This window comes from Salmo salar, chromosome ssa03, assembly GCF_905237065.1.
Source record: "Salmo salar chromosome ssa03, Ssal_v3.1, whole genome shotgun sequence".
Taxonomy (NCBI): Eukaryota; Metazoa; Chordata; class Actinopteri; order Salmoniformes; family Salmonidae; genus Salmo; species Salmo salar.
In genome coordinates, this window is record NC_059444.1 from 21234334 (window position 1) to 21252003 (window position 17670).

The 17670-nt window shown below is 44.9% G+C and overlaps 1 protein-coding gene across 1 annotated transcript in view; it reads right to left on the reverse strand.

The window, feature by feature from the left end:
* Window positions 1-17670, reverse strand: part of LOC106599503 (partitioning defective 3 homolog) — a 248508-nt gene that overhangs the window by 175710 nt on the left and 55128 nt on the right. The window contains 1 exon segment of the mRNA XM_014190776.2: window positions 7763-7864. Within this exon segment, the coding sequence (XP_014046251.2) occupies window positions 7763-7864 (102 nt within the window).

A 17670-nucleotide genomic window follows, 5' to 3' on the forward strand; every position in this document is an offset into this window, starting at 1 on the left:
GAGGAAGAACAATGATTCCAAGCATCACCCTCCTTTTGAAGCTTCCAGTCTGTTATTTGAACTCAATCAGCATGAGAGTGATCTCCAACCTTGTCCTCGTCAACACTCACACCTGTGTTAACGAGAGAATCACTGACATGATGTCAGCTGGTCCTTTTGTGGCAGGGCTGAAATGCAGTGGAAAAGTTTTTGGGGGGATTCAGTTCATTTGCATGGCAAAGAGGGACTTTGCAATTCATCTGATCACTCTTCATAACATTCTGGAGTATATGCAAATTGCCATCATACAAACTGAGGCAGCAGACTGTGAAAATGACTATTTGTGTCATTCTCAAAACTTTTGGCCACGACTGTAAAGTACATGTCAGCGAAATAGATTCACGACGGGCCTGATTGAAACATGACATTTTTCAGTAAACTTTTCAAATGTTCACAAAACACGCTAGACAAGTTGGCCGATTAATTTGGGCCGATTTCAAGTGTTCATAACAAATTGGTAATCGGCCTTTTTGGACGCCGATTATGGCCGATTACATTGCAATCCATGAGGAGACTGCGTGGCAGTCTGACCACCTGTTACGCGAGTGCAGCAACAGAAGGACCTGTTGCTGCAAGGTAAGTTGCTAGCTATCATTAAACTTATCTTAACATAATCACTAGTTAACCTAGTAATATCAACCATTTGTAGTTAACTAGCTTGTCCTGCGTTGATTATATGCAATGCAGTGCCTGTTCATTTATCATCGAATCACAGCCTACTTCAACTTCACCAAACGGGTGATGAATTAACAAAAGCGCATTCGCGAAAAAAGCACAATCACTGCACAAATGTACCTAACCATAAACATCGTTTTTTTTTTTTTTTTAAACCTACATATTTAGTTAAAATAAATGCATGATAGCAGGCAATATTAACTAGGGAAATTGTGTCACTTCTCTTGCGTTCAGTGCAAGCAGACTCAGGGCCTATGCAGCAGTTTGGGCCACCTGGCTTGTTGTGAACTGTGTGAAGACCATTTCTTCCTAACAAAGACGGTAATTAATTTGCCAGGATTTTACATAATTATGACATAACATTGAAGGTTGTGCAATGTAACAGCAATATTTCGATTTAGGGTTGCCACCCGTTTCTCTAAAATACGGAACGGTTCCGTATTTCACTGAAAGAATAAATGTTTGTTTTCGGATTTGACCATATTAATGACCAAAGGCTCGTACTTCTGTGTGTTTATTATAAACTCAGCAAAAAAAGAAACGTTTTCACCGTCAACTGCGTTTATTTTCAGCAAACTTAACGTGTAAATATTTGTATGAACATCCAGAGTACAGGTCATGGTGTAACGCTCATTCCTTCGATGATAAACGCGGATCCGACCATCACCCCTGGTGAGACAAAACCGCGACTCGTCAGTGAAGAGCATTTTTTGCCAGTCCTGTCTGGTCCAGCGACAGAGGGTTTGTGCCCATAGGTGACATTGTTGCCCGTGATGTCTGGTGAGGACCTGCCTTACAACAGGCCTACAAGGCCTCAGCCTATTGCGGACAGTCTGAGCACTGATGGAGGGATTGTGCGTTCCTGGTGTAATTCCGGCAGCTGTTGTTGCTATCTGCATCTGTCCCGCAAGTGTGATGTACCGATCCAGGACGATCAGCTGTCCGTCCTGCTGATCAGCTGTCCGTCCTCCCTGTTGCGCTGTCTTAGGTGTCTCAGTACGGACATTGCAATTTATTGCCCTGGCCACATCTGCAGTCCTCATGCCTCCTTGCAGCACGCCTAAGGCACGTTCATGCAGATGAGCAGGGACCCTGGGCATCTTTCCTTTGGTGTTTCAGAGTCAGTAGAAAGGCCTCTTCAGTGTTCTAAGTTTTCATAACTGTGACCTAATTGCCTACCGTCTGTAAGCTGTGTGTCTTAATGAACATGCACCTGTGGAACAGTCGTTAATTGTTTATGGTTCATTGAACAAGCATGGGAAACAGTGTTTAAACCTTTTTCAATGAAGATCTGTGAAGATATTTGGATTTTTACAAATGATCATTGAAAGACAGAAATGTCCCTCTTTCAGGACCCTTTTTTTGCTGAGTTTATTATAATTAAGTCTATGATTTGATATTTGATAGAGCAGTCTGACTGAGCGGTGGTAGGCAGCAGCAGGCTCGTAAGCATTCATTCAAACAGCACTTTACTGCGTTTGCCAGCAGCTCTTAGCAATGCTTGAGGCACAGCGCTGTTTATGACTTCAAGCCTATCAATTCCTGAGATTAGGCTGGCAATACTAAAGTGCCTATAATAACATCCAATAGTCAAAAGGTATATGAAATACAAAATGGTAGAGAGAAATCGTTGACGCGGCATAATTCCTATAATAATGACAACTTCTTAACTGGGAATATTGAAGACTCATGTTAAAAAAGAACCACCAACTTTCATGTTCTGAGCAAGGAACTTAAACGTCAGCTTTTTTACATGGCACATATCGCACTTTTACTTTCTTCTCCAACACTTTGTTTTTGCATTATTTAAACCAAATTGAACATGTTTCATTATTTATTTGAGGCTAAATTGATAGTATTTATGTATTATTTAAGTTAAAATAAGTGTTCATTCAGTATTGCTGTAATTGTCATTATTACAACAACAAACAAAAAAATATATAATAATCCCAAAAAAAAAAAAATGAATAAATCGGCCGATTAATCGGTATCGGCTTTTATTGGTCCTCCAACAATCGGTATCGGCGTTGAAAAATTGTAGTCGGTCGACCTCTAATCTGCACGCTACTGTCTAGAGTGCACATGCTCATATACCAGAGTAGGCACAATTGCTATATAAAACGCAAACATTTTTGGTGAGTTGGAAATGCGATGGAAACCAATTAATCTTGTATTTTCTTTTGATTAGGTACATAGGAAATTAACTGTAAAAGGTATTTTTATGTGCACTATGTCATCACACACAGCCTTTTATCCTCAACAAGTCAATTTGATAGTAAAATCTCTGGGAGGAAAATGTGCATACTATTTCTATGCATATTTGAGAATATTTGCATGAAAATCTGTCTCCAATTGGATTGGAAACATGCATACACTCTCAAACAAACCCACACCATGGTATGGATAGAGCCCGAATCAGGCTGTAAACTGTAAGAGTCACTCACACTAAGCAGTATTGCTACATTCACTGTGTAAGAAGAATGTTAGTCTAAAATTGAATCACTTGTACATGCAATACACACTGTACCAAGCCTACATCTGGTGGAGGTTTCCCACATGGATTCCCATATTAAATCCCGGCTGCAACTCATTACAGCATCCTAATGTTAACATTACTTTGGTCACAGTCAGCCCAGTGTATTGCGGTAACACGGATTCTGATATCGCCCAGTGGCATTGGCGCACAGCAGACCCAGCTGAGAATGTGACCCTTGGTGACCTCTGAGCCCTGCTGTCCCTCACTCAGAGGATTCGCTCTCCATCAGACTCATTTTATAATGGTGAGAAACAACAGTGAGAGATGAGAGGAAATGAGACGAGTGGCCAGAGGGCAACGGACGCAGCTTACAACTCTGTACTCTGCATTTTACCTAATTGTGTCTGTCGTAAAGGGCACCTGATTCCCTATAGAGAGCCATATGGTCCCTGGTCAAAAGTAGTACATTATATAGGGAATAGGGTTGGGTGCAGTCATAGTCTATTCTGTGGAGAGGGGTGAGTGAAGTAGCCCAAGCCTTTTCTAAATAGACAGACAGTTTACTGCTTGCCTCATATTTATGCATCTATGTTATTGATGAAAAACAAACATATGGATTCACACATCTGGACAGGTCAAGAAGCGGAAAGACCTACATGGACATTGGGAGGAAAAACTAATTTTTCCCGTTCTAACATGACACAGTAAGTGCCAAAATAAAAGATACACCAACATAACGTCTTAATAGGGCATTAGGGCACTACGAACCAGAACAGCTTTAATGCACCATGGCATAGATTCTCCAGAATCTCCCACAAGTATTTAATTGGGTTGAGATCAGGTGACAGACGGCCATGGCATATGGCTTACATCATTTTCATTTTCATGCTCATTAAACCAATCAGCGACCACTCGTGCCCAGTGTATGGGGGAATTGTCATCCCATGGGGGTATAGCCACATTAGCCAGAACTAATGGCCTCCCCAGCATTCTCCCCAGCATTTTTATAAATGACCTTAAGCATGATGGAATTTCTATATACTTTGTATCCTCAAGTCAAATCAAATCGTATTTGTCAAGTTCACCAAATACAACAGGTGTAGCCCCTAACTCTATTTCTTGAACTGCATATTTGGTAAGAAAATATTTAGGAAATAAACTAAAGTAATATACAAAGAGCACAATAAGGAGGCTATATACAGGGGGTAAAGGTACCAAGTCAATGTGCAGGGGTAGAGGTTAGTCTAGGTAATTTGTACATATCGGGTAGGGGTAAAGTGCCTATGCATAGATAATAAACAGCGAGAGGCAGCAGTGGAAAATGTAAATAGTCCTTGTGACCATTTCAATACATTTTTGCAGTCTTTTTAAAAATATATTTTTTAATTTCACTTTTATTTAACCAGGTAGGCCAGTTGAGTACAAGTTCTCATTTACAACTGCGACCTGGACAAGATAAAGCAAAGCGACACAAACAACAAAGTTACACATGGAATACACAAACGTACAGTCAATAACAATAGAAAAAGTCTATATACAGTGTGTGCAAATGGTGTGAGGAGGTAAGGCAATAAATAGGCCATAGTAGCAAAATCATTACAATTTAGCAGATTAACACTGGAGTGATAGATGTGCAGATAATGATGGGCAAGTAGAAATACTGGTGTGCAAAAGAGCAAAAAGTTAAAACAATATGGGGATGAGGTAGGTAGATTGGATGGGCAATTTACAGATGGGCTGTGTACAGCTGCAGTGATCGGTAAGCTGCTCAGATAGCTGATGCTTAAAGTCAGTGAGGGAGATAAGTGTCCAACTTCAGCGATTTTTGCAGTTCGTTCCAGTCATTGGCAGCAGAGAACTGTAAGGAAAGGCAGCCAAAGGTGGTGCTGGCTTTGGGGATGACCAGTGAGATACACCTGCTGGAGCTGAGATAAGGCAGAGCTTTACCTAGCAAAGACTTATAGATGACCTGGAGCCAGTAGGTCTGGCAACGAATATGTCGCGAGGGCCAGCCAACGAGAGCATACAGATCACAGTGGTGGGTAGTATATGGGGGTTTGGTGACAAAACGGATGGCACTGTGATAGACTGCATCCCATTTGTTGAGTAGAGTGTTGGAGGCTATTTTGTAAATGACATCGCCAGAGTCGAGGATAGTCAGTTTTACGAGGGTATGTTTGGCAGCGTGAGTGGAAGCCGAGGGTGTTTGTTGCGAAATAGGAAGCCGATTATAGATTTAATTTTTGATTGGAGATGTTTAATATGAGTCTGGAAGGAGAGTTTACAGTCTAGCCAGACACCTAGGTATTTGTAGTTGTCCACATATTCTAAGTCAGAACCGTCCAGAGTAGTGATGCTAGTCGGGCGGACGGGTGCGGGCAGCGATCGGTTGAAAAGCATGCATTTAGTTTTATTAGCGTTTAAGAGCAGTTGGAGGCCACAGAAGGAGAGTTGGATGGCATTGAAGCTCGTTTGGAGGTTTGTTAACACAGTGTCCAAAGAAGGGCTTGGGGGTAGAAGCTGTTAAGGAGCCTTTTGGACCTAGACTTGGCGCTCCAGTACCACTTGCAGTGCGGTAGCAGAGAGAACAGTCTATGAATTTTTGACACCGCCTAGTATATAGGTCCTGGATTGCAGTAAGCTTGGTCCCAAAGATGTTGGGGCCGTACGCACTACCCTCTGTAGCGCCTTATGGTCGGATGCCAAGCAATTGCCATACCAGGCGGTGAGGCAACCGGTCAAGATGCTTGCGACGGTGCAGCCGTATGACCTTTTGAGGATCTGGGAATCCATAACAAATATTTTCAGTCTCCTGAGGGGGAAAAAGTTGTTGTCATGCCCTCATGACTGTCTTGGTATGTTTGGACCATGGACACGAAAGAGCATGAAACACTCGACCCGCTCCACTACAGCCTCGATGTGAATGGGGGCGTGTTCGGCCCTCCTTTTCTTGTAGTCCACAATCAGCTCCTTTGTCTTGCTCATGTTGAGAGAGGTGTTGTTGTCCTGGTACCACACTGCCAGGTCTCTGACCTACCTAGAGGCGGTCTCATCGTTGTCAGTGATCAGGCTTATTACTGTTGTGTCGTCAGCAAACTTAATGATGGTGTTGGAGTCGTGGGTGAACAGGGAGTAATGGAGGTGACTAAGCACGCACCCCTGAGGGGACCCATGTTAACGATCAGATGTGTTGTTACCTACCCTTACCACCTGGTGGTGGCCGGTCAGGAAGTCCAGGATCCAGTTGCAGAGGGAAATGTTTAGTCCCAGGGTCCTTAGCTTAGTGATGAGCTTTGTGGGCACTATGGTGTTGAACACTGACCTGTAGTCAATGAACAGCAGTCTCACATATGTGTTCCTTTTGTCCAGGTGTGAAAGGGCAGTGTGGAGTGTGATTGAGTCATCTGTGGATCTGTTGGGGCCGTATGCAAATTGGAGTGGGTCTAGGGTTTGCGGTATGATGATGTTGATGTAAGCCATGACCAGCCTTTCAAAGCACTTCATGGCTACTGACGTGAGTGCTAAGGGGCGGTAGTCATGTAGGCAGGTTAACTTCACTTTCTTGGGGACTATGGTGGTCTGTTTGAAACATGTAGGTATTACAGAATCGGTCATGGAGAGGATGAAAATGTCAGTGAAGACACTTGCCAGTTGGTCCGTGCATGCTCTGAGTACACGTCCTGGTAATCTGCCCTGCGGCAGATGTTAACCTGTTTAAAAAGGTCTTGGTCACATCAACTACAGAGAGCGTGATTACACAGTTGTCCGGGAAAAGCTGATGCTCTCATGCATGCTTCAGTGTTGCTTGCCTCAAAGTGAGGATAAAGGGCATTTAGGTAATTGGGTAGGCTTGCGTCACTGAGCAGCTCGCGTCTGGTTTTCCCTTTGTAGTCTGAAATTGTTTGCAAGCCCTGCCACATCCAATGAGCGTCAGAGCCGGTGCAGTAGGATTCAATTTTAATCCTGTATTGGCGCTTTGCCTGTTTGATGTTTCATCTGAGGGGATAGCAGGATTTCTTATAAGCATCCAGATTAGTGTCCCGCTCCTTGAATGCGGCAGTTCTAGCCTTTAGCTAGAACTGGATGTTGCCTGTAGTCCATGGCTTCTGGTTAGGATATGTACGTACGGTCACTGTGGGGACGACGACATCGTTGATGCATGTATTGATGAAGCCAGTGATTGAGGTGGTATACTCCTGAATGCCAACGGATGAATCCCGGAACATGCGTTTCCATTATTTTGGCAGCTACCTAGCTACCTGTATCAAACAACAAATGCCAAGCACTAACCAGATAACCAGTGTTGTTGCCAAAAGGGTCGTTCACGTACAGTGTAGGCAAAAAACATTTTGCACCTACTTATGCCCTGAGTTTTTGCTCTCATGTCATCCTTTATACATGATGACACATGGCCCTTGCTTGAAGTAGCATTTCCAACCACGTGTTTACTATAGGACAGTGAACGACTGACAGGACAGGCAGGAGACAGTGCTAGAAAACAGTGGGTTGGACTCAAACCCACTCTCTCACTGTCTTAAACTGCTAGATTACCCCATGCTTCAGTTCACTTACCCGGTCTTTGTCATCAGCCACATCACACAGCACGTCATCCAGGTCCAGGATACCTCCGTCCCCATGCTCCAACCGGTGCACCTGTAACCAGTAGCTGGCATCCTAGGTGAAGAAGAAGAAGATTCATGTATTGTCCATTTACTGCATGAGAAATGGGTCTTTTACATATCCCATTGTCTCTGGCAAACATACCCATACAATACATGGAGAGGGACGGCCTGAGCGAGTGGGAGGAGAGAAAGAAGGGAGAGATGTTTAGGGCCAGTCTTGACAGCGCTGAGACGGTTTAAGAGCACAGCGACATGAAGACAGCCCTGAGATTAGCCACATTATACCATTTATACTGTACAGACTGACAATCTTTCACAATACTGGGAGGATGACCTGCATTAAAATCTGGTTCCATTTACAAGAAATGGCCCGGCCCGGGCCATAACACAACAGATATGGATCTTCTCAAACTGTCAACATGTCTACAGATTCAACAATAAGAGTGTTGGGAAACATCAAGAGAGGAGACGGAGAAAGTGCGAGAAAGAAAGAGTGAGAAGAACCAAGAGGTAGGCCTACACAGAGAGGCAGAGAGGAGAGAGCAGAGAGATATACAGAGAGTGATGAATATGGCTGGCTGGCACTGTAATATATTCTGCATGCTGTAACCGTGACTGATGTGTCCCCATGGCGTTAAACCCTGACAGTGAGGGACAATGGAGGAGACCATGTGGAGCTGACGCATAGCATTAAGATCATTACGACTCCGACAGACAAGTCACTCCCCACATTTAGGCAGTACTGGACCCCTGGAGATACCATCTGGGCCAGTATTCATACAGCGTCTCAAGTAGCAGGGCTGATCTGGGATATACTGTAAGATCAGGACTGCCATTTATTCATTATGGAGTTACAAGGCCAAACTGATCCTAGATCTTCATTCCTATTCTGAGAGCCTCACTCCCCCCCCCCCCCACACATCAGACCTGGGGAAAGTGTGGAGGGGAGGGGGAGGCACCTTTCCACTGATACCCCATTGAAGGAACGGTTTTGGGTCAATCAATCACATGTTAAAGAGGACCTGTCTCAGATGGCAATAAAACACTGAGATTTGTTCCTTAGGGCATACAACGGTAAACTGAGTGTTTGGAAATGTGTGTTTCTTATTGGACCAGATCATCCCGCCCTGTCTGTCTGTTTTGTTCCATTTGGTGCCTAATGAACACGACCTTGGTAACTCCAAATGAAGGTGCAGCCAGATGGATACACCAATGGATTCCTTAACATAACCAGTTAAATTAACAAACTGGACCTACTCAGTGCATCCTTAAAGAGCCAGTCCCTTAGTGGTCAGATGGCTCAGGGCAGGGTGCAAACAGAGTGTACACAAACAAATCACAATGGGGAGGGAGTGAGGTGGTGGGTGGCCAAGCAGCCCATTTATTTTCTAAACACTGAGTGGACAAACTGGATTGATGTTAATCTATTATTACGATTTTAGAGCGAGCGCGAGACCGACACAGACAGGTTGATCTATGATCCACAGTAAGCACACTGACCCTAGGGCTAGTAGGCTACTTTGACCCCTTCTACAACACGTCAGCTTCTCACTTCAACACTGCAATGGTATGGCCTTTTATGGTCTGTTCAAGGCTGAAGTATTAAAAAAGGCCTATTATTCCCTTTTCTGTGGCCATTCGGCTGCCTACAAGGACACCTATATACTGTATACACAGCTTCAGAGCAGTCATATCCTGGTTCAACCAGAGCCGTCAGTGATTGTCAGGGAATATTGGCCCATGTCTATTTTGTATTTTTACCCAGGGGGCTTGGCCTCAAGCAAGTGTTCTGTGTAGTAGTCTGCTGAGGGGATACTATATTCTTTGGTTAAACAGGGTCAGCCACATCAGAGAGCAGTGTGTAAAATGCATTCCTAGAAGCCCCAGTCCGTCCAGTAAAAACAGCCTAGTGTAAATAAACCACCACATCTCCCAGTGGGTTTCTGGATCTGGAGTAAACATGGACAGCAGTGGTGGTGTAGCATGCTGGAAACCAGGATCCTATTCATTAGTGCACATGTAGCAAATCGTTGGGCAACAAACAGTTATGCAACGAAAAACAAGCAAGTTCAGGTTAGGCTAGTTCACTGCATGTTTGTCCGTTTTCTTCCATTTTGGCACAGCTTCTGGCCTTACTAAACCCCCACCTTCTGACACACGTTACATAAATGATCAACCCCATTGCCTTTAGTGATGGGGGGGAAATCAATAGTTACATATCGGGATGTTGTTGTTGTTGTTGATATATCGTATCATTTTTGACAATATCCCAATAGAATTTTTGCGCTTGTTAACTGTACCAGCACCAAAACAGCAGTATTTTCCCTTCATAGCTTGTTCTCCATATTCTAAATAGGGAGACAATTAGTCACTTGAATCAAAATGCATCTTATTTCAACACACACACGGTGGGAACATCTCGGACAGGCTCCAGCTCCGTCCTCATCAACCGACTCTAGCAGCAACAGGCCTGGAGTCAGAATGGCTGCAGGAACACCCTTCTGGTCTCGAACATGTACGGAAAGTAATATTACGCTTCTAGGAATATGTGTAGAGTTCAATGAGAAGTCTAGACCTCTGCATGCTATAGCTAAGACTGCTGATGTGATCCTGGGGTTCCCCCTGGTTCACCTAGCTTGGCTGCATGTTGTCTTTGGCCTTACTGCCCAGAGGCGTAGTTTTAAGGCCCTTCTCTACGAGGATGTGTCCTGGGATAATGCAGAGCACCGTGGGTTCTGGGTGCAGTCCAAACAGGCAGTGGCAGTTCTGGCTCAGTGCACAGACAGGCCACTCTGTCAATGACGTCTGCTGCATCGCCATGCACTGCTGAGCACTAAGAGCAGTACGCACAAAGACCAGTGTTGTACTGAAGGAACAGGCTGGCTAGAGGGAGGATGGACTGTGTGAAAAGGCTAAGCATACCACTTTTCCCCTCTCCCAGCATCTCTGGCTCTCTCCCCTCTTTCACGCTCCCTTGCGCTCTTCCAGAACTTCCACATTTTATTACAGCCTGAATTTAAAATGGTTTCATTTAAGATTGTGTCACTGATCTACACACAATGGCCCATGATGTCAACGTGGAATTTCGTTTTTAGAAATGTTTACAAATTAATTAAAAAAAGGAAAAGCTAAAATGTCTTGAGTCAATAAGTATTCAACCCTTTTGTTATGGCAAACCTAAATAAGTTCAGTAGTAAAAATGTGCTTAACAAGTCACATAATAGGTTGCATGGGCTCACTGTGAGCAATAGAGTGTTTAACATGACTACCTCATATCTGTACCCCACGCAGAATTACGTGTAAGGTCCCTCAGTCGAGCAGTGAATTTCAAAAAACACAGATTTGAGGTTTTCCAATGGTTCGCAAAGAAGGGCACCTATTGGTAGATGGGTAAAAAAAAAAGCAGACATTGAATATCCCTTTGAGCATTGTGAAGTAATTAATTTTACTTTGAATGGTGTATCAATACACCCAGTCACTACAAAGATACAAGTATCCTTCCTAACAGAGAGGAAGGAAACCGCTCAGGGATTTCACCATGATGGTGACTTTAAAACGGTTACAGTTTGATGACTGTGAAAGGAGAAAACTGAGGATGGATCTAAGACAAAGTTAGGGCTGGGCGATATGGCCTAAAAATCTTGATTTTTTCAAACTTATGGGCAATTCACGATACATCTCAAAATGTTTTAATGTTCTTTAGATAAGCTTTTTTGCACAACGAAAAAAAAGGTCAAAACATTGCATGTACAACTATACCTAAGCTAAATATAAGCCTTCTACAACCATAAGACCCACTAATAAATGCATTATTTTATCAAAATAGTTTAACCTGCTTTTTTGCAATAATCACTGATCTGGCTTTGGACTTCAGCCAAAAACACAAACTTTTACAGATGCACAATTGAGAGCATCCTGTCAGGCTGTATCACCGCCTGGTATGGAAACTGCACCGCCCTCAACCGTAAGGCTCTCCAGAGGGTAGTGAGGTCTGCACAACACATCACTGGGGGCAAACTACCTGCCCTCCAGGACACCTACACCACCCGAGCCACTGCCTGTTCACCCCGCTACCATCCAGAAGGCGAGGTCAGCACAGATGCATCAAAGCTGGGGCCGAGAGACTTAAAAACAGCTTCTATCTCAAGGCCATCAGACTGTTAAACAGCCATCACTAACATAGAGGCTGCTGCCAACAAACATACTGACTCAACTCTAGCCACTTTAATAATGGAAAAATTTATGTAATACATTTATCACTAGCCACTTTAAACAATGCCACTTTATGTTTTCTGTGTTTTCATACCCTACATTACTCATCTCATATGTATATACTGTACTCTATACCATCCACTGCATCTTGCCTATGCCGTTCTATACCATCACTCATTCATATTTTTTTATGTACATATTCATTCCTTTACACTTGTGAAATTGATATGTTAGATTACTTGTTGGAAATTACTGCATAGTCCGAACTAGAAGCACAAGCATTTCGCTACACTCGCATTAACATCTGCTAACCATGTGTATGTGACAAATACATTTTTTATTTGAGTCTATGAAAATGCCCTTTTTGTTAAACCAGAAACATGCATAAGGCACATTCACTAATAATGACTAACTTCTGGTAGCAGGCACGCTCAAGGTACTAAACGATATCATAACCGCCATCGATAAAAGACAGTACTGTGCAGCCGTCTTCATCGACCTGGCCAAGGCTTTCGACTCTGTCAATCACCACATTCTTATCGGCAGACTCAATAGCCTTGGTTTCTCTAATGACTGCCTCGCCTGGTTCACCAACTACTTTGCAGACAGAGTTCAATGTGTCAAATCGGAGGGCATGTTGTCCGGATCTCTGGCAGTCTCTATGGGGTACCACAGGGTTCAATTCTCGGGCCGATTCTTTTCTCTGTATATATCAATGATGTTGCTCTTGCTTGCTGGTGATTCCCTGATCCACCTCTACTCAGACGACACCATTCTGTATACTTCTGGCCCTTCCTTGGACACTGTGCTAACAAACCTCCAAACGAGCTTCAATGCCATACAACACTCCTTCCGTGGCCTCCAACTGCTCTTAAATGCTAGTAAAACCAAATGCATGCTTTTCAACCGTTTGCTGCCCGCACCCGCCCGCCGGGCTAGCATCACCACCCTGGACGGTTCCGACCTAGAATATGTGGACAACTATAAATACCTAGGTGTCTGGTTAGACTGTAAACTCTCCTTCCAGACTCATATTAAACATCTCCAATCCAAAATCAAATCTAGAATTGGATTTCTATTTCGCAACAAAGCCTCCTTCACTCACGCCACCAAACTTACCCTACTAAAACTGACTATTCTACCGATCCTCGACTTCGATGTCATCTACAAAATAGCTTCCAATACTGTACTCAGCAAACTGGATGCAGTCTATCACAGTGCCATCCGTTTTGTTACCAAATCACCTTATACCACCCACCACTGCGACCTGTATGCTCTAGTCGGCTGGCCCTCGCTACATATTCGTCGCCAAACCCACTGGCTCCAGGTCATCTATACGTCTATGCTAGGTAAAACTCCGCCTTCTCAGTTCACGATAACAACACCCACCCGTAGCACACGTTCCAGCAGGTATATCTCACTGATCATCCCCAAAGCCAACACCTCATTTGGCCGCCTTTCCTTACAGTTCTCTGCTGCCAATGACTGGAACGAATTGCAAAAATCGCTGAAGTTTGAGACTTATTTCCCTCACCAACTTTAAACATCAGCTACCTGAGCTGCTAACCGATCGCTGCAGCTGTACATAGTCCATCTGTAAATTGCCAACCCAATCTACCTACCTCATCCCCATACTGTTTTTATTTTATTTACTTTTCTGCTCTTTTGCACACCAGTATTTCTACTTGCATATCATCATATGCTCATTTATCACTCCAGTGTTAATCTGCTAAATTGTAATTATTCGCTCCTATGGCCTATTTATTGCCTACCTCCTCATGCCTTTTGCACACACTGTATATAGACTATTTTTTCTACTGTGTCATTGACTTGTTTATTGTGTTATTGGCTTGTTTATTGTTCACTCCATGTGTAACTCTGTTGTTGTCTGTGTCACACTGCTTTGCTTTACCTTGTCCAGGTCGCAGTTGTAAATGAGAACCTGTTCTCAACTAGCCTACCTGGTTAAATAAAGGTGAAATAAAAACATTTTTTTTGTTATAGAACATTAACTCAGGTCTCAATCTCTGAAGCACAAGCCCACGTGCTAGTGAGTAGCCAGCTAAACGTCAAATATAAAGCCTAGCCAACTTGGATCTATTTGCTTGCTAACAACGTAAAACAGTGGAACTTATGAACACACCCTCCTTTCCATCTCCTACTGTTTGAAACACACAGCCTGTTCACGAGTTGCCAATTCTTTATATAAATGTGTATTTTTATGCTCATTGACCATTAATTAAACAAACTAGACAGCTAGCACATAAGTCTGGCTAAAACGCTGCTAGCAGTACGTGGTACCACAATGCCACACTTGACAAACTGAGCATTCATTTTCCACAATCATGTTCATTGATACTCTGGTTTTAGTAGGGTCTGCTCTGTTCTACATTGTGGGAGCTGAGACATGAAAAGGGTATCGTTAGAAAGGCTGAGTTCTCCTCTATTACAGTCAAATAAATGTCTCTAAGCGTTTGTGTCCATATGACCGATTCTGTTGGACCAAACCTGAAATGCAAATAGCGAGTTTAAACCGCTTGCCAGAGTGGCAGGGGAACGGGCTTGGCGTCTGTGTGTGAGTGGCAGGGGAACGGGCTTGGCGTCTGTGTGTGAGCGGCAGGGGAACGGGCTTGGCGTCTGTGTGTGAGCGGCAGGGGAACGGGCTTGGCGTCTGTGTGTGAGCGGCAGGGGAACGGGCTTGGCGTCTGTGTGTGAGTGAGTGGCAGGGGAACGGGCTTGGCGTCTGTGTGTGAGTGAGTGGCAGGGGAACGGGCTTGGCGTCTGTGTGTGAGTGGCAGGGGAACAGGCTTGGCGTCTGTGTGTGAGTGGCAGGGGAACGGGCTTGGCGTCTGTGTGCGAGTGGCAGGGGAACGGGCTTGGCGTCTGTGTGCGAGTGGCAGGGGAACGGGCTTGGCGTCTGTGTGCGAGTGGCAGGGGAACAGGCTTGGCGTCTGTGTGTGAGTGGCAGGGGAACAGGCTTGGCGTCTGTGTGTGAGTGGCAGGGGAACAGGCTTGGTGTCTGTGTGTGAGTGGCAGGGGAACAGGCTTGGTGTCTGTGTGTGAGTGGCAGGGGAACAGGCTTGGCGTCTGTGTGTGAGTGGCAGGGGAACAGGCTTGGTGTCTGTGTGTGAGTGGCAGGGGAACAGGCTTGGTGTCTGTGTGTGAGTGGCAGGGGAACGGGCTTGGTGTCTGTGTGTGAGTGGCAGGGGAACGGGCTTGGCGTCTGTGTGCGAGCGGCAGGGGAACAGGCTTGGCGTCTGTGTGCGAGTGGCAGGGGAACAGGCTTGGTGTCTGTGTGTGAGTGGCAGGGGAACAGGCTTGGTGTCTGTGTGTGAGTGGCAGGGGAACAGGCTTGGTGTCTGTGTGTGAGTGGCAGGGGAACAGGCTTGGTGTCTGTGTGTGAGTGGCAGGGGAACAGGCTTGGCGTCTGTGTGTGAGTGGCAGGGGAACAGGCTTGGTGTCTGTGTGTGAGTGGCAGGGGAACAGGCTTGGTGTCTGTGTGTGAGTGGCAGGGGAACAGGCTTGGTGTCTGTGTGTGAGCGGCAGGGGAACAGGCTTGGTGTCTGTGTGTGAGTGAGTGGCAGGGGAACAGGCTTGGTGTCTGTGTGTGAGTGAGTGGCAGGGGAACAGGCTTGGTGTCTGTGTGTGAGTGGCAGGGGAACAGGCTTGGTGTCTGTGTGTGAGCGGCAGGGGAACAGGCTTGGTGTCTGTGTGTGAGCGGCAGGGGAACAGGCTTGGTGTCTGTGTGTGAGTGAGTGGCAGGGGAACAGGCTTGGCGTCTGTGTGTGAGTGGCAGGGGAACAGGCTTGGTGTCTGTGTGTGAGTGGCAGGGGAACAGGCTTGGCGTCTGTGTGTGAGTGGCAGGGGAACAGGCTTGGCGTCTGTGTGTGAGTGGCAGGGGAACAGGCTTGGCGTCTGTGTGTGAGTGGCAGGGGAACAGGCTTGGCGTCTGTGTGTGAGTGGCAGGGGAACAGGCTTGGCGTCTGTGTGTGAGTGGCAGGGGAACAGGCTTGGCGTCTGTGTGTGAGTGGCAGGGGAACAGGCTTGGCGTCTGTGTGTGAGTGGCAGGGGAACAGGCTTGGCGTCTGTGTGTGAGTGGCAGGGGAACAGGCTTGGCGTCTGTGTGTGAGTGGCAGGGGAACAGGCTTGGCGTCTGTGTGTGAGTGGCAGGGGAACAGGCTTGGTGTCTGTGTGTGAGTGGCAGGGGAACAGGCTTGGCGTCTGTGTGTGAGTGGCAGGGGAACAGGCTTGGTGTCTGTGTGTGAGTGGCAGGGGAACAGGCTTGGTGTCTGTGTGCGAGTGGGAAGGTGCATGGTGCATACAGCACAGAAGGAGCGAAGAAGAGAACAAAAAGTCTTGGAATGTTCATAAATACGAAAACTATATATAAACGTTGATTCTTGCGATACAGGCATTTTGAACATTGTGTTAAAACACATATTAGAATTAAACTAATTTGATATATTACCCAGCCCTATTTGATGTTACTCTACAATACTAACCTAAAATGACAGGGAAAAGAAGCAAGCCTGTACAGAACACAAATATTCTAAAACATGCATCCTGTTTGCATTAAGGCACTAAAGTAAAACTGCAAAAATATTGGGCAAAGAAATTAACTTTATGTCCTGAATACAAAGCATTATGTTTGGGGAAAATCCAACATGTCACTGAGTACCACTCTTCATATTTTCAAGCATGGGGGTGGCTGCATCATGTTATGGGTGTGCTTGTCATCAGCAAGGACTAGGGATTTTAGGCTTAAAAGAAATGGAATAGAGCTAAGCACAGGCATAATCCTAGAGGAAACCCTGGTTCAGTCTGATTTCCAACAGACACTGGAAGACAACCTAAAACACAAGGCCAAATATACACGGGAGTTGCTTACCAAGACGACATTGAATGTTCCTGAGTGGCTGAGTTACAATTGACTTAGATTTTCAAGACTATGGCAAGACTTGAAGATGGCTGTATAGCCATGATCAACAACGAACTTGACAGAGGTTTAAGAATATATATATGCAAATATTGTACAATCCAGGTGTGCAAATCTCTTAAGAGACATACCCAGAAAGACAGCTGGTAATCACTGCCAAAGGTGATTCTAACATGTATTGACTCAGGCGTGTGAATACTTTCGGAATTATATTTCTGTATTTCATTTTCAATACATATGCAAACATTTCTAAAAACATGTTTTCACTTTGTCATTATGAGCTATTGTGTGTAGATGGCTGAGATGTTTACCTTATGTAATACATTTTGAATTCAGGCTGCAACAACAAAATGTGGAATAAGTCAAGAGGTATGAATACTTTATGAAGGTACTATATATTTAAACTTCATTAATATTAAAGTACTGATGCTGCATTTGTTCCGCTCAGGCAGAAGTCATCCTCACAACACAGTCTCTCAGCAGCCCCAATGCAGGTTTAAGAGCCAAACTCATCCTTCTTCAAATCTCTCCCTACAGCGGAGAACACCAAGGCAGGTTTAGTAGCTTCCTCGGTCATGTAGGCTCATTTGCGTGTAGTTTACTGTATGACTGACTATGCCATGAGGTTTTAGTATAGCCCTGAGAACTAGTTTTGCTGCAGTGCTCTCTTTCTGGTCTGAATTAATGCAGAGAACAAATTGGAGGGGGAA